Genomic DNA, 22,658 nt, shown 5'->3' on the forward strand with positions numbered 1-22,658 from the left:
AATAATGGTGAAGACGCAATGTGCGAAGTGAGACTCTTTCTCTCCAAATCCGGTTCCCAGAGGAACAGGCACAGAAAATGTAGTTTCTGGTGTTACAGTTCTGAAGAGCTAGGGAAAAGAAAGCTTTAAAAATGTATCGTATTTGCCTTCTCTGCATTCCAGACCGATCGGCATCTAGGAGCCGCTAACTCTGGCTGTCAGCATGTCTGTTCTGGTGTCAATAATCTGGAAACCAATTCTGAAATGTACCAGGGGAGCTCTTTGCTGAAAGGAAATCTGCCGAGACGCTTCAGGACGGCTGAGAAGCCCCCGGCAGCACGGACGACACCACGAAGCCCTTCCGTTCGGGATACTGGGGGACTGTATTCCCTGCAGTTCAGCAGCCCTCAGCCCACGATCCCGTGAGCTCACCTCGACCCTACTTTCTACTTCTTCAGAGACAGACAGGAAATGTTTGTCTGGGAAAGGGTCTTCCTGAATTAAGACCCCCTGTTTCTCCTTTGACTGCAGAGCCCACCAGTACAAAGGGGTCCGTTAAAGCCAATAAGGAGCGTAAATGTGCACCAAGAAGATGCGGTAAGGGCATTTTTACCAAACGGGAGACGGTCAGTATCTAGTCACACAAGAGCCCCTGCAGAACTGAGGTCTGTGCACCCACTGCACTCGCCCACGTTCATGGCGGTGCCTGTGCCTGAGGGCCACACATTCCGCTGCAGACAGACATGCCCTCATCTCTGCAGGGGCCACTCCCATGTTCCAGGAATATGCACACCATACTTCAAAACCGACTTTCTGAAAATTTAGGCATACACCATATTTAATGATTACAGGCTTATCCAAGTTTTCTACACGTTTTGAGTCATGCTTATTAGTTTGTAGTTTTTATAAACTGTCTTTTCACATTCCTTAGAACAAAGCTGTTGATGGTCTCCATGACACCTGAGCTTGGCTTACGACCATGGTGCTTCCTTCTTCCCTGACGGCTGCGAATTTATCCACTCTCGTTACTGCTGTGGGCAAGCAGAGATCTGTCTGGCTTCTCGTCCCTTTGGAGAGTGAGGTTTATTTGTTTGATGCTTGCCATTTACTTCTTATTTTCTGCTCATCTTATTTCCTATTTCTAATGTGTTTTGCTTGCTCTGTTGGATTTTGTATTTAGTTTATTGTGAAATGTTTCATGCATGCAAACATAATCAACAGCCTGCACACATCACTGTTTTACACACATGAAACACGAGGTCAGAGGCTCCCTGGTGGCATCTCTCTGCCTCACCTGGAGGTGGCACGCACCCTGATGCTGTGTTCAGCCTTCTGCGTGTACCATGTTGGGTGAACTCTCCCCTCCACGTAGTCTCAGACTCTGTGCTCTGTGCAACATGTTTGTAAGATGCAGACATGTTCACAAGTGCCTCCTGGATGCCCACTGTGTCACCTGGTGGCCTTCAGTGCTCACTGGTGGGTGGATGGGGCTATTTCCACGTGTCTGCAATTAGCAGGGATGCAGCATGACTGCTACAGGTGGGCTTGTGCACAGAGTGAGAATTTGAGTACCTAGAGGTGGACGAGCTACCATGTAGGATTTTCACTTAATCCATTTTTTCTTATCAAAATAATGTCCAAAATGGTTGATGAGCTGTGTCTAAAATTTCTAATTTGCCTTAGGTTCTAAGACAACCCTTGGGATTGTCAGATACTTTCATTTCTGCCAAGCTTATAGTTAGTGAAATAGTATTCATGATTTTGGCTTCAATTTCTCTGCTTCCTAGTGTAACTGAGTCCTCGTTTATTTATTTATGAGCATTTTGCATTCTGGGCCCCTGACCTCCCTTCATGGCCCCTTTACAGCTTCTCTATCCCTGTCCACTTGTCTGTCAACCTCAGCAGTCCCCCCACCAGGCTCCCAGGACCGATGAATGTGCAGCTGAGTATAACAGAGACCCAGTAAAGGATCAGGACCGGTGCACACAGGCACTACCCGCCCCCCCCACCCACAGTGCGTCAGCCTGGAACTCGGCGTGGTGGACCTCAGCGGAGGGAGCAGGCACTGGGTGCGTGTGCAGACAGGAAGACAGGCGAGTGAGTGGAGGTGGACCGCAAGCAGAGAGGACGATCAAGGAGGTGGTCGAGAGGGAGGCAGACTTCGGCTGCAGTGATCTGCTGCAGGAAGCAGCACGGTGCAGGGAGCACACAGCACACGCCCCAGGGCCCCTCTGCAGCCAGCCTGGCCTCCCTGCAGCTGATCCGACTCCACTTCATTCAGGGGCTTCTAGTCATTCTCTTTTAAGGAATTTCGACAGTGTGAGAGTTTTTTTTAATTTTGCTTTTTTGCTTTTTGCTTTTGACACACAGCTCAATACGTCAGGAGATTCTTGCCAGGAAATAAATCCATAGTTGTTTTCATGACAGCAAATTACATGCCAATGAGTGACATTTAAGTGCTGAATTTTAATGGCTTGTCAGAAGAAGTTAAATGTATTTTTTAAAATTTAATACATGAGAGAACAGTGTGTCCGCCCATGAAATGCTGCTGCCTAGAGGAGACAGGAATGGTAAATCAACAGTGAACATATTTTGCTTCTTGATGTACATATTTACGTTGAGGAAGAGGGCTGCACAATTAAATCCCACTTTCCCTTCCTCTTCCATACAGAAGGCACCCCCCTGGCAGGGCCAGCCACTGTCACTGAGACCAACAACCACATCTCTAAGACGTGGCCTTGAAGCCGACAGAAACGTATGCCCCGTCCAGTCACATGCAGCCCCCGAGGGATCTGAGCAAGCTCCCTTCGCAAAGCCACCCACGCCAGGCCGACCACAGTGTGCGGGGCCAGGAGAGCCACAGGCTCTTTTGAGGGTGACATAAGCCCCCCAGCATGCCTAGGGTGTCATCCACTGTGAAGCCTTTTGTGACAGGCGCATCTGTCAGGCACGTGTGTGCTTGTCTGTGCACATGTGTTCACTTGTGCACACGTGTGAATGCATGTACGGGAGTCAGTGGGGTGAGGCGGTGACAACCGGGTTCTGGGTGGCAGCCCTGTGGGAGCGGCCATCGCCAGAGCCGGCGCAGGATGAACACCCAGCGTGGGGGCCAGAAACTGAGCTGTGCCCCTGATTCTCACCGGTGCGGTTCACGTGGACCCTTTCCCACCCATGGGCAGGGCCAGCAGCCCTCACCCTCAGACCCAGTTCCAGGAGGAGGGCCAAGGAGACACAAGGGACTGCCACGCTTGCTGGAAATGCAGGTTCCCAGGCCCGTGCCACAGTCCTTGTCAGCACCAGGAGGGGACTCTGCATCTGCCTCTCCGCAAGTTCCAAGGGGAAACCCACAGCTCAGGAGGCAGAGGTAACAGGCAAGAGGAAGACAGGCTGGCACCATGGCCCCGACAGAGCGGGCAAGGAGGCTCTGCTGCCCGGGCGTCTGTCCTCTCGCCTGTGACGCCCACGAGCTGACACCCAGCCGAAGCCTGACGCAGCTCCAGGAGGGCACCCCTTGTCTCCCAGGGCCAGCAGCCCACGGGACAGGAAGGCACCCCAAGGCCCCAGCAGTCAGAGGGTTGAGCCACGGCGCACACCAGGAGGCAGGCACTGAGCGCTCAGGGGGACGCGGGGCCTCTGCCTCCCTGAGGACGTTGCCCTGACCTCCGGGGTCTCCTGCCGCCGCAGGGGGCCCTGCGTGGAGGTTCGGGAGGAGCGGGCCAAAGCCAACCAAGGTCCAGCTCCCGAGTGACCGGCAGCAACACAGAGGACCCCAGCCTCACGGGGCTCCTCCCATCACGGGGCACGGCTCGGAAGGCGGCAGGACGGGGAACCCTACGTTTCACCAGACCCTCTTCCTCTCCTGCTGACGAGGCACCTGGCCTTTGCCTGAAGAACCCATAAGCGCCCTGGTGATTGCGGGCATAGCCCCGCCGGTCCCCCAGGACCCACCCCTCATCACATCTCCACCTGTGTCTACACTCCAGGCCCCACAGGCCCAGAGCACAGCCCTGAGAGACTGCAGCGCGTGTGGAGAACTGCACCTTGCCAGCTTATGTCAACGGAGGCCCGGGAAGCACATGTGGGGTGGCTCTGTGTGGGGCCCTGGTGCAGGAGCCGAAATGGGCCACTCAGCAGTGGGCTTTCTTCACTCCGTGCATCACCTCAAGGGGCTGGAAACATCTAACAGTCTCTGTTGCTGGTTGACGTAGACAGGGATCCAAGGGGGTCGGTATGGACTAAAGTGGAGAAGCCAAGATGGCAGAGCTCAGCGTCCAAAGGCACAGATAGGGTGATGGGGCGCCGGAGTGGTTCTCAGCCCTGCCAACAACCCAGGACTGTCCGGAGGACACTCCTTCACCCAAGCCGGGAGCAGCGAGCTCTCAGGGCAGCCCAGTGTCCTCGAAGAGCTCAGGGGGTCGGAGCCCTGCACATCAGAAATCACAGTGGGGGCTGCTGCCACCCTTCTGGAATCCCTGGGCACCAGGGGAGGGCAGGACCCTGGGTGGCAGGGGCCAGGTGCTGCATGTAAGCACCGAGGAAAGGTGGCCATAGTCAGCAGGAAGCAGTGACCAGGAGAGTCTGGCCCACCGAGACCCTGGTGTGGACCAGGTGGTCGCTGTCCTGGAACTGGACCAGGCAGCTCTCTCCTGGGCTCTCACGGGCCTGTGGGAGCAGGAAGGCTCTACATCCACAGAACTGAGCCCCAGAGAGTCTCAGTCCCTCGATCAGTTTCCAGACCTGGAAATTTCACCCCACAGACCAGAGCCCCTCAACGAAGGACGGACTCTGCCACACAAACCAGAAATGCCGTTGTTCGCCTTTCTCCCAGCCCTCGCCAAAGGGACCTGCAGTTTTTCCCAGGTGACCATGATCTGGGGAAGGAAATGATCAGGTCCTTCACTGACCACTGGAAACTGGCTGTGAATTGACACAAAACGCCTCAGTGGCCACGAGTCAGAGGAGCAGCTCAGACACTCACACGGGCAAACCCGGCCGAGGTCATCCCCCAGTTCTGGACCACGTGACTGGCGCAGACACTCGGCGGCTGGCAGGACCCCCACGACGTCCTCTGACCTGAAGGCAAGGGCCATTCTGGTGGGAAGACCACAGTCCTGCCTCTCCTTAGAGAGCCACAACCCCAACGCCATGCCACGTGCTGGAGGGAGTGCAGAGACCGGGCCACATCAGGACATGGAAGGTGAGGGCGGGTCCCACTTCTGCGTCTGCTCGTCTGCTGTCCTGTGCAGCAGGCACATGGTTCCTGAGCGGGACCAGGGGCTGCCACAAGCCCGACCAGGGGTGCCTCCAGCCATGGCCGCTGTGCCAGGTGTGGATTCTGCAGCAGTTCACACCCACGGTGCCCGTGACACAGCATCAATCTGGAGGGTGCTTCCCCTACACCCGTCACCCGTGTGGCCTCATCAGAAGCTGTTGGCTCTTGCCCGGGAGGGCCGGCCACACAGTGTCACTGCCATATCACAGGCACATCGCCTCTCCAGCCCTTCGTCATTACCTGGCCCTCGGGCACTAATTAGCATTCCTTTCCACAGGACACCCTGCAGGGGACATCAGTGCATAGTGAACAGGAAGAAGCAGCTATTGCACATTCATCATGAGACGCTAGCAGAGGATGCCAGGGAGACAGGGATGCCATCTGGAGCTTCTGGAAGGCCCCTGGGCAAATCGATGCACCACCTCAGGGCTTCAGGGTAAGCGGGGGACAGCGGCACACTGCTACTTCCCTTTAAGAAGCTGCCTTTGGCCTCAGCTGCCTAGTCACCCTAATAAAGACTGGGTGCCTAACTGCAGGCAGCAGAGTGGCCTTGCAGCCTGACTGCACGAAGTGTCCCGTGGCTGCAGCCACCGTAGGCACGCACACTGTGGCTCCTGCGCGTCATCGATCCACAGCTGCTGGCAGCTGTCCCCTCCCCTGGGGCCCCTCCACCTCTCCAGCTCCCCATGAGGGGCAGCTTCCGCAGGGCACCTTGTCCCAATGTCATGGCCATGTCGTCCTTGCCCTGATCGCCCGCCTCGCACCACCGTCCCTTCCCCATAGCTCACCCTGCAGACGTCGGGCTCAGGCCAGAGACAACAGCCTACAGGAGACACACCCCCACCCCCACGAGGGCATGCCGCCAAACCCCTGCACCTGCCCACAGCGGGCTCCTCTGCTGGCTCTGCTCCTCTGCTGAGCCCTAGCCCAGCTGGCGTCTCAGGAGGAGGGTGCCGGGACCCAGCCAGCCAACCTGACTCTTCACTGCTGGACCTCCAGGGCCACGACGAGCCAGCACATCGCTGTGAGCACCCCAGAGTGAGAGCTCTCCCCAAACTTGCTAGGCCACATACTTGCTCTTCTTCGTGGAGGGACTCCCACACCCTGTGATGTCGATGCCCTAGAGTGATGGTCCCCAGAACCCCGACGCCCAGGCCTGGGCCCTGGCAGGGTCACTTGGTCCTGACCATGAGGCTCGGCAAGCTCGCCCTCCAAGAGCTTCAGCCACTAGTCCCTTGACCACCACGGCCTTGTCCACTCTCTGAGGCCATAGGAGACAGGGCCTTACCAGGTCAAAATGCCAAGCCTGGTGACATGTTTACCCTCCAAAAAACACATATTTAATATAAATTGCACCTATGATATTTATATACAAAATGTTTTAATTATAATTTTAACAATTATATTCCTAGCGTCCTGTGAAGTGAACAGGTAGTAGGAATGCCCGCAACGAATCCGTGTAACAAAAGCCTGCACAGCAACGGTGAGCAGAGGAAAAACCGTATCTGCAAGGTCAGTCCGTGGCCCAGACGGACGTGGTCCGGCCGAGAGCAGCTGCTGCCCATGGACCACCTGGCGCTAGCAGGCTCCTCGTGCCCTCTGAGGCCCTGGCAGAACTGCCCTGGGCCCCATACATGCGGGACAGACAGGGCGGCCACTAGCCCACGAGGGACGTCCCGTGCGGTGCCCTCCAGGGCCCCGGCAGCCGGCTGCGGCCCCCCTCCCTGCACCGCGACCCCGGCTGACCCAGTGATTCTTCTGACCCCTCGCCACCTAAGAGGCCCCAGAACTGGAAGGCAGGGCAAAGCGTCTGCTGAGCACGCAGTCCACTGGCAGCCGCCAGGAACCTCCTGTGGGGCCGCCGCCCAGCCCGAGGGCGCGGTTTCTGCCCAAGCCTGTCCTACCTGCGCGGGAAAGCTTCCGCAAGGTGGCTGCCAGGTGCTGCAGAACCCCCGGCGACACCTCATAGCGGTATACGTCTATCACGGGAACCTCCTGGCACCTTCCAAACACTCCGTCTGTGAGGCAAGAAAGGCAGAGAAAACAGAGAAAGTGACATTTCATTTTCAGAGAGGAGAAAGATGCCACGTACATTCCCGCAGCACATTCTGACCGCGCACCACGACGAGGCCTTGGGGCCCGGCCTCAGAAAGCCATCAGAGCGGCACCGGCACAGAAGGGCTCGGAGAGCAACGGTTTCCTTAGATAAAAAGCAGAGCATCGCGGAAAACACAGATGCCCGCGTGGGGAGGAAGCGTCCGAGGCCGGCGAGGTCGGGATTCCCTCTGCCCTCCCGGCCCTGCCCTCCCGGCCCTGCCCACCCCTCAGTTCCAGTCATTTCTGGACACTGTTGGTGCGAAGCTTGCTTCTGACAACCCAGTGGCAAAAAAATTCGGGAGCCCTCAGGGCCGGTTTCCCAGATGAGAACAGGAGGAACACTCGGGGACATAAACATTGACTCGCAGAAGCCGCAGGATGTGGAACTACCTCCCGCGCAGGGGCCCGCGGCCGGCCGAGAGCCTGGCCCCGACGGGGCGCAGGAGGGGCCGGGGAGGCAGAGGCACCCGCGGGACCTCCACCCGGCGCTGCTCCTGTTTGAAATGACAGGCCCTACTCCTCAACCTCCTTTCAAACCACGCCTTCTAATTAATTTAGGCCCCAATTAGTCTTTATTCGGCAAATTGTTCACTTTGAGACAAGCTTCCTGTGAGGGGTTTAAACATTCCAATTATTGTCTTTCGTGGACACAAAAGACCAATTCAGGGACCAATGCCTCACACACAGGGCAGCCATCTGCAGTTTCAGGCCAGGATGGAAGGGAAAATGCTCTTTTATTGTCTCCACAACAGTTTCATTGCACAAAATGTAGCTGAAGAAAGCCATTCAGATGCAACAAGTTTAATTAGAAGAAACACATGCGCCCAGTGCCAGGCCAACTCAGCAACTGCTGGTCTGATATCACACATGTGCTCAGGACGGATGGCGCAGGGTGATCAGCAAAATATCCTCTTAAGTATTGGGAGCACATTGTGGATTTCTGGGGGGCTCTGCGGGGCCCAGAGGGCCTGAGGGCCACCTGCACAGCTGCTCACAGCAGGCGGTGAGCGGGGGAGGCACCCCTGCTGGTCTCACAGCAATGACCCAGCTGAGCACCTGTGAAGCTAAGGCACCTGCCCACGGGGCGGGTGACTCCCAGTGAGTGCTGCGAGGAGGGTCTTGTCCCCACTGCCACCACCCAGCGAGCTGGACGGTCTGCTCTGCAAACACAGACAACCGTGTCCCTGTTCTCTCGGTTTTGTTTGGAGCAGAGAACCCCCCTGTCTGTGCCTCGTGTGCTCACATGGGGAGGAACAAGGAGAAGGTTTTCATTTTACTTTTCAAATGGAATTATCTTGAAAGTAGAATCATGGTATGCAGGCATGAGACAGAACATTGAGATGGTCCAACCCCACATTTTACAGACGAGAAGGCTCGGGCCAAAGCCGGACAGCCCCGCTGCGGGAGGGCCGGGCCGGAGGAAGGGGAACCAGGTTCCCCGGCTCCTGGGGGGCGTCCTCCGGTGAGCACCTGACATCCGCGGGCACCTCTGCTCCCGCAGCTGTGCTGGAACCACTTCCCCAAGGAGACGCACCAAGTCACTCAGGTTTCATACAGAAAAATAGCCAAAGACACTTCCTTTCTTTCCACGTTGTGGAATGTTCGAAGTAAATTATTTCCCTTCTGAAGGATAAAGGCATCGCTCTTTAAATTTGGTTTAAATGTTGAGAGTACGTTCTCAGGATGATATTAATTTCTCTTGAAAACTTTCCCTCAAACATATTTAGAACAAATATGACATAATACAGAACTTTTCATCAGTGCTTTTACATTTAGCTTAAGCTAATAATATGAGTTCATTTGAAGGTTGATTAAACTAACTGCTGATTTTCTTTGCCCCTAGATTATAGCCGTGCTGATGAGGTAGAAAAAGATGTCCCCAGCGTATTTTTTTTGTTAATAAGTTTCTTTAGGGAAGTTTTAGGTTTACAGCAAAATTGAAGGGAGGGTAGAGATGTCCCATATGCCCCTGCCCCAGAGAGGCACAGACCCCTACCAGCTGTGCCCCCACCAGATGGCACATTTGTCACACCCACGAACCAACAGTGACACGTCACCACCACCCAGAGTCCACGTTTTACACTGGGCCTCACTTGTGGTGCTGCACGTCCTCTGGGCTTGGAAAACAGACAAGTACCCACCACCGTGGCATTGTATAGATAGGCTCCCTGCCACAACAACCCTGGGCCCCCCTCTTCATCCCACCCCACCCCACAAACAACCCCTGGCAGCACTGTCTCCACTGTCCCCACTGTGGTGCCTTTCCCAGGAGGTCACGGAGGTGGAATCACGTCCAGGGGGCCCCTCCACTTAGTGATGCGCATTAAAGTTCCTCCGTGTCTCCTCGGGGCCTGGGAGCGCGGGTCACATGAGCCCTCAATACCGTCCACGGCCTGGATGGGCCACAGTACCCGTCACCTACTGCAGGGCACCGTGGGTGCCCCCAAGCTTGGGCAGTTATGGGTGAAGCTGCTAGAAACATCCATGGGCAGGTTTTGTGCGGACATAAGCTTTCAGCTCTTTTGGATAAATACCAAGGAGCACAGTTCCTAGGATGTATGATAAGAATATGTTTAGTTTTGTAAGAGACCCCCTGCCTTCCAAGCGGCTGCCCATCTGCGTTCCGCCAGCAGCCAGGAAGAACTCCTGCGGCTCCGCGACCCGGCCGGCGTTTGGTGGTGTCGGTGTCCCCCGTCCCGGCTGTTCTCATGGGTGTGTAGTGGGGCCTTGTTGTTTTACCCAATGCTCTTTTTTAACAATGTGATTCATCTTTACCACCACATTTAAAGGACACCATGACATAGGTATCCTTTTTTCTAGTATCTGTATCATAGATGCCACATATCACATAGTATGTATGTGTATATATATAGTGAGTGTGTGTGTGTGTGTGTGTGTGTGTGTGTGTGTGTGTGTGTGTGTGAGCAATAATGCTTGTTAAAGGTGAACATGACCAAAAGTAAAAAGCCTCCAAGATTCATTAGATGCCCGTACATGCCCACGGTTCTTGACTTAAGAAGCCATCAGTTTTCTGGATTTCCCCCAAATTGGATATATACCTAGTAGGAAAATAGAAAAATCAAAGAAGTCCCTCAGTATATTTGATAGAACATTAATTTTCAGTGGTCTGGACTTTGAAACCATTGCTTTGTCCTTCTGGGCTACTTTGCTGGCAGACCCCAGAAACATTTCTAAGACAATTAAAAAGATGAGAAAAATCACCAGAAAAGAACATGTAAGCCAGGAAAGCACCAGGCGGAACTGGCACCCTCGGGGCATGAAGCAGAGGGCGGCGCTGGCAGCAAAGCCTCTGGGAACCAGAGGAGGGAGACAGCAGCTCACGCAGACCCAGGCTGGGTCCCAGCTGACAGGGAGTGCAGCCTCTAAAGCCACCCCTGGAAGCGACACGGCTGACAGGCTAGTCACCCTCAGAACTCCCTAGAGCCCTCGGTCACCCTCCTGCACGGACGGCTCCCGCCTCAGTATCCTGGGGCACCCCCAGTCAAGACCCCATCTGCTTTCACCTTGCTCAGCATCTCCGTGCAAGCTGACTTCTTGTTTACTTTCCCACATCCATGGTTCTGCACCCCATCCGGTATCTCCTCCTCCAAAGCTGGCCTGCTCCCGCAGCTCTGGAGCCCTGCGCTGGGAGCCGAGCACCAGAAGCATGGGCTCAGGGCCATCACGGCAGCCGCGCTGGGGCCTCGAGGCTCTGAGCCCACTGACGGGGTCTCGGACCCGAGCCTCCTCCTCAGGAGCTGGCATCATGCACACTGCCTGATTCTGAGAGTCACCACTGGGACCTGTGCTCCAAGTGGGAGCATCCCACAGAATCACAGAGCGGTAAGAACGGGCTTGCCGGCTAAACGGTGAGGTCTGCGGCCGCCCGCTCATAAGCCATTAGCACCACATGAAAACTGTATGCATACGTGTGTAGGTGCGAGTCATGATGTACATGTAATATGTATGTGTACAGGTGTGTATACATGTGAGCATATGTGTGTCTATGTGTGCATGTTTGTATGCAATTTGTCTACACGCATGTATGTGCACACGCATATAAACAGCCTCTAACACTCATTTGAGAACCCACACGATGCTGCTATTTCAAGGTCATAAATTCATCTAGGAAGGAGACATTGCTCCCCCGTGTACAGAAACCCGAGTCCCTCCTTTATTCCTCAACAAGCACCCCCACTGCCTCTCCTGTTTCCTCTGGGGACTACAGGCCCGTCCTCACCAGCACACCGCCGGCCCTTTCTGGTCCCCCGTCTGCCGCATGTCCGTGACACCCATCCCCATTCCGGTGAGCCGGCTCCACCCCGTGCACACCGCTCTGCCCTGTGCAGCCATGAGAAACACAGCCCTGCTCCAGCGCCTCTCTGAATAGACAACAGATTCAGCTCTCAGCCTCCAGGCGTGGGTGCAGACAGGCATCTAGCTGCTAATTACACATGGACTATTCACTTGTGATGAGGGCTGCAGAAGATGGGGCTCCAAGGGCAGCACACAGAAGGGGGCAACCTCATGCAGCAGGCAAAGGCCCTCAGGGAAGAGGTATCTGGTTGGGCTCCAACACCTAAGGAACGCGGTCGCCTACATGGGGTTGGTGAAGACCTCAAGGCAGGGGGCAGGCTCTGTGGAGGGGGTGGGTACCTGGTCCCTGGAGCTCGAGGACCCAGGGGTTCAGAGTCTCCAGGTGTGGAGCAAGCCCAGCAAGCCTGCAGAGCCTAAGGGCATGGCAGAAGTCCGTGTCCCCCTACCCACCTCACCCCAGGGAGCTGCAGGGGGCTGCTAGGCCTTGCTGGCACGTTTTGCATTTTCCCAGGAGCCTGGGGAGTAAAAGGAGCTGCCAGCCAGAGAAGGGTGGCTCAGAGAGGGTGGTGGCTGTGCAGACAGAAGAACCAGTCAGGTGCACTGCCTTTTCAGGGTGAGCCCATAGGACACTGGTGCTGCCCAGCAACGGGATGGCCCTCCACAGGTCTGGGGAGGCTCCAGGGTGAAGGGGATGTTCTGACAGGCAGCCCGTGGGAATGTGTGTTTTTCCAAAGCAGTAACAAAACCGTCCTGCTGCCGGCTGGGAGAGGTGTGAAAACAGCAGCCCCCAGGGAAACAAGCCTGCATCCATGGTGGCAGGTCCTGTCCCAGACCTCTGCGGGCAGCGACCACAGCCACCCACCACTGATACACAGCGCAGACTTGGTGAACTCAGAGGAATGCTGAGGCTGTCCCAGGTCCCCATTTCTAGAATGGCAATACCCCCTTTATTTTGCAGAGTAGGCAGTTCTAAAGACAGAAAGAGGAGGGACGGCTGAGGTCCTAAGGAAGCAGGTAGCATGTCCCAGCCAAGTGTCAATGACCAAGTGTTCTGAGGAGCAGAGGCTGTTTAGGGACATACTCGTCAGAGGCCACTGCAAAGGGAATGCACTGCATGTTTGAAAGGATGTGAGGAAACGCCGTTTGCCTGTCCATGAGGTCAGACCAGCACTCCGGTGGCCCTGACCTGACTCGCAAGATCATTCTCACTCATCAGCATCGCAGTCTCCTAAACCAGAGGCTGGCCTGTGGCAGTGCCACTGGGGGCCAACGCACCCACTCATGTCTCCCTCCTCTGTGCACAGCAAGAGCCCCCTGCCCCACCACAAGCATGTGTGCACACACTCACACACGCATCTCTACAGCAATGAGACGGCCCCTTTCCCTGGGGCTCCCAGCACCCACACCCACTCTCACGGCAGGGGCACGTGAGCCCTGCAGGGGAGGCAACGCCTTCCTGCCTCTCGAATGTCCCACATCTGATGTTCTGTGCCACCTGTGCATTAACTAAATACCACGGTGACTACCTGGCATTTTTCCATTTGTCCAAAAATAAACTGAGATGTCCACAGAAATTTATTACATGCCCAGCAGACGACCCCCTGGATGAAGGACCAGGGATCACCGAGCCCACAGGGAGCTCGTGGTGGGCACTGCGATGAGGGGCACATCCCTGTATGTCCTCGGCGAACACTGAGCCTTCTGGGGGCAGGCTCATCTCCCTGATCCCCCTGGACCTGTGCTCTGGGCAGGGACCGCATGCTCAGACACACGGCCCCATCCCTCCCAAGACGCCATGCGTTCAGCAATGGCCACACATCACGTCTCTGGGAGAAGGACCCAGGCCCTCCGGTCAGCCCTGCGTTTGAATGGGTCAGTTTCTGTCCCCACCAAGAGAACCCTTGCTAGGTCTCCTGTAGGTGATATGCCCCCAGCTTGCATTAAAGGACATTCTAAGGAAAAAACCTATGCAACCTAATTTTACACCTGCTGAGAAACACTACTGGCTGGTGGTATTACCTGCATGTCTATCAGAAAAGCCCCCATGGGGGGGATCCCTGGACCCGAAGGCCAGAATGGACACCCCCCACACCCCGGGTCCTCTGCCAGGCTACTGCAGGCTCTGGTGACCTTTATTTCAGTGACGGAACCATTTCTTTGCAACCATGATACTTAATTCTGTTCTTGTTTTCTAATATATGTACCTGTTTTTATTTTTCATGTGTCTTTTTTACATTTCTTCATTATTTCTTTGGGAAGAGATCATGGGACTAGGGAATTAATAAATACAGTGAGATCGCCTAATTTAGATTTTCAGAAGGGGGTAATTAGCTTTGTGCACGTTTAGAAACTTTTGCAACACACATAGCTGCTAAATAACTTGTGTAAATAGTTCATTCATGTAAATAATGTGCATGTATTAGCTTGGTTCCCTGGAAACCTCAAAAATGACGTTCTTGATTTTAGAGCAAGAAGAGTTGGGCAGAACGGGTGCTGCAGTTACAAGTCTTTGCAAACGAGGGTGTGCCAAGGTATTAAAATAATCATGGGGTGGGGCAGTGTGGACAAGTGAAGGTTCCTGTGGCCAGGACTCTCACCTGGCCCTGATCGGCTGGCTCACTACACACGTGTGGGCAATACTCTGTTATTGACTCTATATAAAGAACTCCGCCCAGGGCTCTGGGCTGCACAGCTGCAGGAGAGCAGAGGCTAGGGTGGTGGCAGCACCGAGGGCAGAGACTGAGACGGCTGTGAGGGGCCCAGGGGCCCAGAGGACGGCTATGCAGGCTGAGAGGCCCAGAGGCAGAGACCGGCCTGCTGCCTGCAGACTTGCTCTGAGTAGATGGGATTCTAGTGACTGACCTGCCACCGTGGGAATAAAGTTGGGTATAAACCCTTTCACCCCAAGAACGTTTCTTTGTCATTTTTCAGTCTCACTGAATCCATAGTGAACTTGCCTGGGGCTGAAACCCATTGGCAAGACAGGAAGAGACATAAAATAAATGGTCAGTGTGCAGGCCCCTTGCAGGGAGGAACAGGCAGCTTACACAAGGCCTGGCCCCTTCCTGTAATCACAGAAACCATGGCCTGCAATATGCACTCAGGGTCCTCAAAACACCGCGTACAGTGAGCACCGTGTGCATTCACTCACGGTGTGAGGGGGCCACCTGACCCTACAGGACGGCAGGAACACGGGGGTCCACCTACCGCAGCGCGGAGAGTGGGAGGTCACGGCAGGTCTGACCACTGGAACGTCCTAGGACTCAAGCCCGGGCTCAGGGAGGCGCTGCCGGGGCCCGGCCCCGTGGGCACCACGGCCGCGCGCAGCAGCAGCCAGGACGCACTCACTCCTGTCTCACTGCTGAAGCTGGTTCCCCTCTGCACCCTGCCGCCAAGCTCGGCCCCAAAGCAGCAACAGTGACCCCTGGTGGCTGCCTCCCTGCAATGTCACTCCTCCTGGGACGCCTCCCGGCCAGGGAGGAGATGGCGACGCCTTGTCCCAGGGAGGAGGCGGGCGGGCAAGGCACACCTCAGCCACACACTCTCACACGCGGGTGCACATGGAAAAGAGCAGCAGGAGCCCTCCCAGGATGCCCCGCGGTGCTGTCGGTCCTCCAGGCTTTGCAAGCGACTCCCGCAGGGGTGCCCCAGGCAGCGACCCGGCCCTGGTCCCAGTGGGCATTACAGCCCCACCGCCCGCCCTCAGGTGGCATGATGGCCCCGGCCCTCTAACCCTGGGAGTCAGAGATGCCCCTCACCGTGTGTGGGTGCTCAGCCCAAGGGGCCTGGGGCCCCTCTCCTCCACCCCGGGGTCAAAGGCTCTCCCCATACCCCTCAGGGCTGCCACAGTGGACCCCGCCAGAGGCCACCCCTTCCCTCAGCACTCAGCCAGGACCTGCTACTCAGCGCCTCCGGAGTGCATATGGCTGGGCTTCCTGGCACAGGAGCTGCCCCTCGCCCCCGGAGAGGCAAAGCCAGGGGGCTTCCAAGGGCCACCCGTCTGCAAGGCCCACATCCAAGCCGAGCAGCCTCTGTCCGCAGATGTCACCTGCAGCACCATGCAGCCAGCCGGGGGGCCTCCAACGCCCAGGGTCCTGCTGTTCCAGGACAGACCACCCTGCCACTCTTCCCTGCCTCCCTCAGGACCCCGGTCCTTCCCCACCATCCTTCCAGGAGGCAGCTCCCTGCAGTGAAGTCTGGGCCTCCTCGCTTGCTGCCAGGCTCCCGCAGGGCCTCTCACACCAACGCGGGGTTGGGGGGGCACCACTCTGCCAGAGCCCCGGGGGGCTCCCCAGGAAGAGTACGCTTCTCCCAGACAGCTTTGAGGAGGGGAGAAGTAGCCAGAGCCCAGAATCAAGGCCCCACTGAAAAGAAGTTACCAGAGGGAAGAAAACTTTCCTTTGAATTGATCAAATACCCTCCACATACATTTCTGCAGTGAAGCTATAAAACTGCTCCTGCCCTTCGGCAAGGCACCCCCAGGCCCGTGTGAGGGCACCTTGGGCACACGGCCCGGCAGTGACGATGCTCCTCCGCCCCTTCTGTGAACAGGCTCCTTTTCCCCCACCACCCGGATGCCAGGCGAGTTGCGGGGAAGCCTAGTGGGCTCATGAGCCCCAGGCGCGGGGCCAGCTGAGCAGCGCTCCTCTGGGTCGGGAATGCTGCGCGGGACAGTGGTGCTGACGGCAGGAAGACGGAAACCTGTCGTGTGGCTGCTCGGCCTCCCTAGCAGCCCCTGAACCCGCTGCGCTCCCACGGGCTGTTACACGGACAACCAGCCACCCTCCCACGCCACACCGACTGAAACTGAGGCACCAAACTCCAGGGCCAGCAGCCTGCGTCCACAGCCCGGGAACTTCCAGAGCCACCTGCCGCGCCTCTGCATTGCCACCTGGGCACCACCTTTCCTCTCAGAACGTGTCCCAGTTTTTGACTAGAAAATGTGGTTGTCACAGCTACACTGCCGTGATCGGATCTCTTGTTCTGAAACCAATCAACTAGATGTCAGCTCTCAAAATAAGAGCTAACACTCACAGGTGGGATGATGTGCGGCACCATCTGACACACAGTCTACCCTGTGCCGCTTCAGTGGTCCACAGTGTCACAGTCCCTTCCACCATCGGGAACACAAGGACCTGGAAAGGGTGAGCCCCTTGCGGCAGGTCACATGGCAGGCTGGCTCCACCCCTCATTGGCTGTGGCAACCAGCATCTGCCAGCCACTCCAGATACCGGTAGGTCAAGAACCTTCATCACTGAGACCGTCCAAGCCAACACCCAGGAAAAATAAACCCCTGGGGGCCGGGAAAGGAAGGGAGTACACAGGCGGACCAGTAGGAGTCTCGCAGTGGGCACCAGTGGCAGTTCCTGGAGAGGACTTCTGCGTGCAGGCCTGTCACCACGGCCTCGGGCAGTCCACGGCCCTTCTGGAGGGTGTTCGCCACCCCTGCACGTCACCATGGGTGGGTGTCCTCGTGCCCTGCAGAGCTCTTCCCGGTAACCTGGAAGCCGTGGGCACCAGAGGCGAGAATGGATCCTTGGGGCCGGTGTGAACAGGGAGTGGGTCCCCTGCGATAAGCCCGAGATTCAGGGTAGCCGCAGCAGCTGTGAGCTCACACTGGCTAAACCGTAGCCCGTGGACCGGTGCTGGGGGCCTACCCTCCAGGTGCTCAGCATGTGGGTTGCCCGGGCACTGCTCAGAGGCTCCCAGCTCAGCTGCCCTCTCGGCTCCCGGGGAGTCGAGTCAGAGGCAAAGCATCGATGCTTCTGTGCATGAGGGGTGGCGTCTGGAGAGAACCAAGAGCCGCAAGGGCCCCGCATCTCAAGGAACTAACAATCTACTCAACTATCAAGACAAATGTGATGTTTCTTTAAAAAGCAAGTAACTTAAAAAACAAGCCCTTTGTACACTGTCGGTGGGAATGTAAAATGAAAAACAGGATGGTGTTCCCTCGAGAACTCACCGTGGAACCACCCTGAGATCCAGCAAGTCCTTCTGGGTTCACACCCCGAAGCGGTGAGAACGGGCCTCAGAGAGATGCCCACGCCCTGGGGCGCACAGCAGGGGCGGGTCCCCCGGGTGCCCACCACACACGAACAGCAGCGTGGGTGCGCTGAATGCCCCGAAGCTGGGCACGTGAGGTGCTTGAATGGTAGATTTTGAATTATGTATATTCTACCACAATTTAAAACTTGGAAAAAGCAATTAAAAATGAAAGAATATGACAAAGCAGTCCTCTTTTAGGGAGCCGTGAAGGATGTGGACAGCAGATGCTGAACACTTACACGGGTGGGAGGGTAGTTTCCACCAACAGGAGGGTGGGAGTTGCCACACAGGCTCTGGGGCCCTTATTGCTGCTGGTGTCACAAGTATGGCCGCATGGGGACAGGTTCCCCCAGGGCACGCCTGCATCCTCAGTCACCAGGATGAGTCTGACATACGTCGGTCAGACCAAGGAGCGTGCATTTGGCTCCTGTGGTGTCCGCCGGCATTCAGGGAAGCTGACGTGAAACGCTCACACCTGACATGAAATGCTCGTGGGCACCAAGACATCACCAGGACCTGAGCACCTCGATGGAAAGGTCCAAAGACAGGCCAGGCTCACAGGGAAAGTCAGGGCTGATAACGGAGGGCTTTCTGGAGGAAGCAGGCTCTACACTGTCGCTGCACAGCTGTGGACAGCTGGCAGGCGCCCCCGCCCCCGACGGGCTGAGAGTGAAGCTGGTGCTCCCTCCAGACCACAACTGCTCTCCCACACAGCACAGAAGGAGCCTCAGGAAGGGAGATGCTGGCGTCTCACAGGCTCAGACTGTCTTGGTAGCCAGAAGTCACCAGAAAGCGTGTGTCTACACTGCTCTGGTCCAGCAAAGCAGGACCGCTCCATGCTCACACCTCCACAGGGTGCACCTCCTCCATCAACAGGGCACTGCGCGCTTTACTTGTATAAGTGTTGCTTGCAACACTGCATCTGGGTTCTGAATGTGAATATTGCTCCCTAGAATTTATCACAAGAAAGTCTTTGGAGTGATGGTTGAGATGCCACACAGGAATTTGGAATTGCGTACAAACATGGGAAACCAGCCTTTCCTAGCTCTAGAATAAGTAAAAGTAAAAATCAAAGAGGCCCAGATACAGTCCCCCTAAGAGAATGGAAGGCTCTCTGCTGGCGGTGTTTCCCTTCCAGTTCAACTTCAAGGAAAAACAAGCAGAAGCTCACGACTTAGGGTGTGTGGGCGGGTGTCCGCGGCACGTGTCAGCTGCTGGGAGAAGGCACCCGGGCCTGACACTCGATGGGAAGCCCACGCCCACGCCATCTTCAGGAAACTGTCCTTCCCAGGAAATGCCCTCTCTGTTTGCAAGTCCCTCCCATCAGTCAGCAGACCGTGCCGAGTTCGGGCAACCCCCAAGCTGGTAGACGACTGTCCTCCCAAACAGAGCTATGCCCAAAGAGGCTTGGATGCAGGCCTCAGCGCGGTGGTTCTCCATCCAGACAGGTCGTGGGGGCAAAGCACAGGGCCCTTCTGTCAACAGAGATGCCAGCAAAGAGGATCGGGGCGGTCCGTGCCCGCCTGAAGGCATCCTCAAACAGGAGGGCTCCCAGAATGCACCTGCAGGGGGGCAGGGGGCCAGGCGAGGGGAAGACTCCGGCCTGTGGGCCTGATGTGCTCTCCAGCCCGCCAGAGGCTTCTTCCAGCTCCACGTGGCTGCTGGCCACCAGCCACTCCTCCCTGGCTGCCCTGAAGTCCCTTCAGACAACAGGTCACCTCGGAGCCAGCCTCCAGGACCCACGAATCCCATAAAAAAACACAACTGTACTTTTGGGGAACCCCATGGGCATCACACTTTTATGGGGAGATGACTCTCAGGATCATGCTGGCAAGAAGGGAGAGGGCAGCGCTCACATCCACAGTGGACACAGGGAGGGCACCGTAGGCCACGGGGGCTCCCACGCTGGCCACCCACCCACGCACACATGGCTGCCCTGCAGGACTGGCCCCTCAGGCAGACCCAGGCCCTGCCCGGCACGACACAGGACAGGCTTCAGCATGGGTGGCCGCTCCGCCCCGAGGGAAGGGTCCGCTGCATGCCTGTGACTCTCCTTAGCACAGTGAGAACAATGCCGTGGAGAGAGCTGGTTCTCGCGGCAGCGGGTCACAGCCCGACCCCTAGCTCGGCTCCGGCGCCACGCCCCTCAGAACACTCTCCTGGCTCCTGACAATCACAGACAAACAAAGGGGTTGCGTCTACGCAACACTGCTGTCCACCTATGGCTGCATTTAAGCTTCTTGCTGACTCCCGACCCCTGAATGGAGGCCGGCAGCTGAAAGGCTGGACAGAGTCCCGCACCCTGAGCGTTCCAGGGGGCGGCTGGGCAGCTGGTGCTGGGGACCCTAAGCATGACGTTGGTCGGCAGAAACGAGTCGCCCTGAGCCTCAGGGCGCCTAGCCCTTCCTGCAATAAGACCTGCCTCTTAATGTATCACCTGTGGCTTCGACCCTCCAATCTAAATGCTTTAGGTGAGAGCGGTAATGGATTTTCACACAGAGGCATTAACCTTTCTGAATACTTGTTCCAAACTGCTTTTCCATCTCGGGCAGAGCGGCCTTGTCCGTCCTTCTGGTCTGTCCCTGAGGCAGATGCCTGCAGCCAGGCCACCTGACATCCTCCGGCAGGTCAGCAGACCAGGCCTGTGACCACAGGACAAGCAGGCTTTTACTGACCACCACAGAGAATGGCGGTGTGTATTTTATCCAGGCCCTTCTGCCTGTGAGCTGGAAATCGGAGGTCCTGGGGCTGAGCGACATGCCTGGGGTGCCCTGGCTCTGCCCACAGGCCCTCCCCACCAGGATGCTGCCCTGGCTGCTGTGGTGCCCCAGCTGGTGTTTCTTCAATAGAAAACAGAGCAAAATTTAGGGTCAGAGTCAGAAGGTAACACACTGCTTTGGGCTGTGTAAACAGCCCTGAAAAGAACGGGTAGACATTTTTCACATTGCTAAGTGTGACACGGAAGCCGTCGCTCACGCACACTTGATGCTTGGAAGGCTGCATTTGCTGCCCATTGTCCTAAGTTCAACGGACAAGACAACGGCTGGGACGCTGATGGCTGTGAGGAGGCCAGTGCTAGTTTCAGTTCTGCCACCAACTGCCAAATAGCTGGGGGCAAGTCACTTCCCTTCTTTGTGCCTCAGTTTCCAAAAATGGGACAGCTGCAGCAGGTGCTTTCTAAGACCCTTTTTGCCCAGATGCTCCATGTTTGCTCATAGATTCCCAGGCATGACTGTCTGCATGCCAGTCTTGCCAAGCCCCATGCGCTGCCCCATCTTCACTTCACTCTGGGGGCCCTGTGTCTGGGCTGGGGCCAGGGCTGGGGCCACCGGGCAGTGGTGGGCAGGGAACCCTGCAGCTCAGAGACCTCTCCTCTGAACCAGCGCGCAGCCACCAAGCGCCAGGCTCTGCAGAGCTGCTCAGGCAGCATTGAAAGCCCAATGTCTGCCGGCTGGATGCCAGCAGGGGCTGCTGGTCCCACAGGCGGCCAGCAGGAAGGGCAGGTCCAGAGGACACAGGCAGGCAGGAGAGTGACATGGTCCCTGGGGCGGAGGGAATGGGCTCCCAGGAGAGGCGCTACAGCCCCGGGCAGCCCGCTGCTTCTTGTGCATGGCTCACAGGGTGGGTGGGGGCCAAGCGCCCAGGAACCCAGTCAAGTCCTTCCTCCAGGGGCTTCCCTCTCAGGATGGGGCACAGCCATCAAGCCCCAAATCCAATCACTGTTTTATTATGGAGAATTTTGCACACTCTCACACACATATAAACCAATGCAATGTTTTCCTGGCTCTGTCTACACTGTGGCACTTAAATACATTATTAAAATCCTCACTGTCAAGACTTCTAACATAAAAGACCATCATTTTAGAGCATACGGACCAAAGGGCTGGTCATCACTGTTGACACAACTCTCTCTGGAGTCTATGATAACTACCACTGGCTTCCCCTCGTCTGGGCTCGTATGTCAACTTTTTTACTATTTATAATATACCTCTCAACTCATTTCATTTCCCTTTTCCTCCTGCATGCTGGGAAGCTCAAGGAAAATCTGGGGCTCACTCCCAAGCTTGACCATCATGAGTGAAACACCAGCCCCTTTCCCCTTCCTCGGCAGGACTTCCCCATCTCAACTTCAAAGGTATCCAGCTCGTGCTTAGCTCTTTGTTGCTTCCCTCTATTTTTGGAAGAGGAAAGTAAACATAATCAAAAGTAACAATAGTAAACTCCCAACCAAATGCTACCAGCACACCAGCACAAATCTCAAAGGAAGCACAGAGCACCACCGCCCGCGACCTTCCGAATGAATGGACAGACCGACTGCATGTGTGCCATCGCCCGGGAGGTGCTCAGTGCTGAGCACAGAACATGCAGAGGTAAAGAAGGGAGCACTCATGTCTGCAAGGAGCTCATGTTTTACCAGAGGAGCCAGAAATGTGGTCAGTGATAACAACAAAAATGTAAAGAAAGCGCAGTTTCTGATGACCAATTTGTCTTTGCATTTTCTATGGGCAAGTTAGACGGACTGACACAGGGAGAGAATGTTTATGTGGTTACTTCTTACTGTTGTCAAAATTGCTGCTGGGAAGCAGAAACTGCCTCTGGGACCAGCCTGCAGGAGTCTGGCTCTGCTGCCCACCTGCTGTGTGACTTCTATCTGTTGCTGAACCTCTCTGGTCTTCAGGGATTTGGGGTTTGTTCCCAAAACTAACACAGTGGAACCAAATGATCTGAACAACTCTTCCAACTGTAAAACTCAATGATCCTGAACAACCAACCAAAAAGTAACAAGCCAGATTTGAGGGTGGAGGAGGGGAGAGTGAGGTGAACACAGGGTGTTTGCAGGAAGATGCACACCCCAGTCTGGCAGGCTGCAAGGGGCTTTGTCTACACTCAAGGGAGCTCGAGGCAGAAAGACTCAAAGAAGGATGAAAACAGCAAAACCCAGACAAGC

At 56.2% G+C, this 22,658-nt stretch overlaps 1 protein-coding gene across 3 annotated transcripts in view; it reads right to left on the reverse strand.

The window, feature by feature from the left end:
* PTPRN2 (protein tyrosine phosphatase receptor type N2) overlaps positions 1–22,658 on the reverse strand; it is a 723,823-nt gene that overhangs the window by 488,785 nt on the left and 212,380 nt on the right. For all 3 annotated transcript variants that reach the window (XM_036899584.2, XM_036899583.2, XM_036899582.2), the window contains exon 3: positions 7,156–7,269. In XM_036899584.2, the coding sequence (XP_036755479.2) occupies positions 7,156–7,269 (114 nt within the window). The remainder of the gene's footprint in view (positions 1–7,155; positions 7,270–22,658) is intronic.

This window comes from Manis pentadactyla, chromosome 7 (assembly GCF_030020395.1).
Source record: "Manis pentadactyla isolate mManPen7 chromosome 7, mManPen7.hap1, whole genome shotgun sequence".
In the NCBI taxonomy this organism is placed as follows: domain Eukaryota; kingdom Metazoa; phylum Chordata; class Mammalia; order Pholidota; family Manidae; genus Manis; species Manis pentadactyla.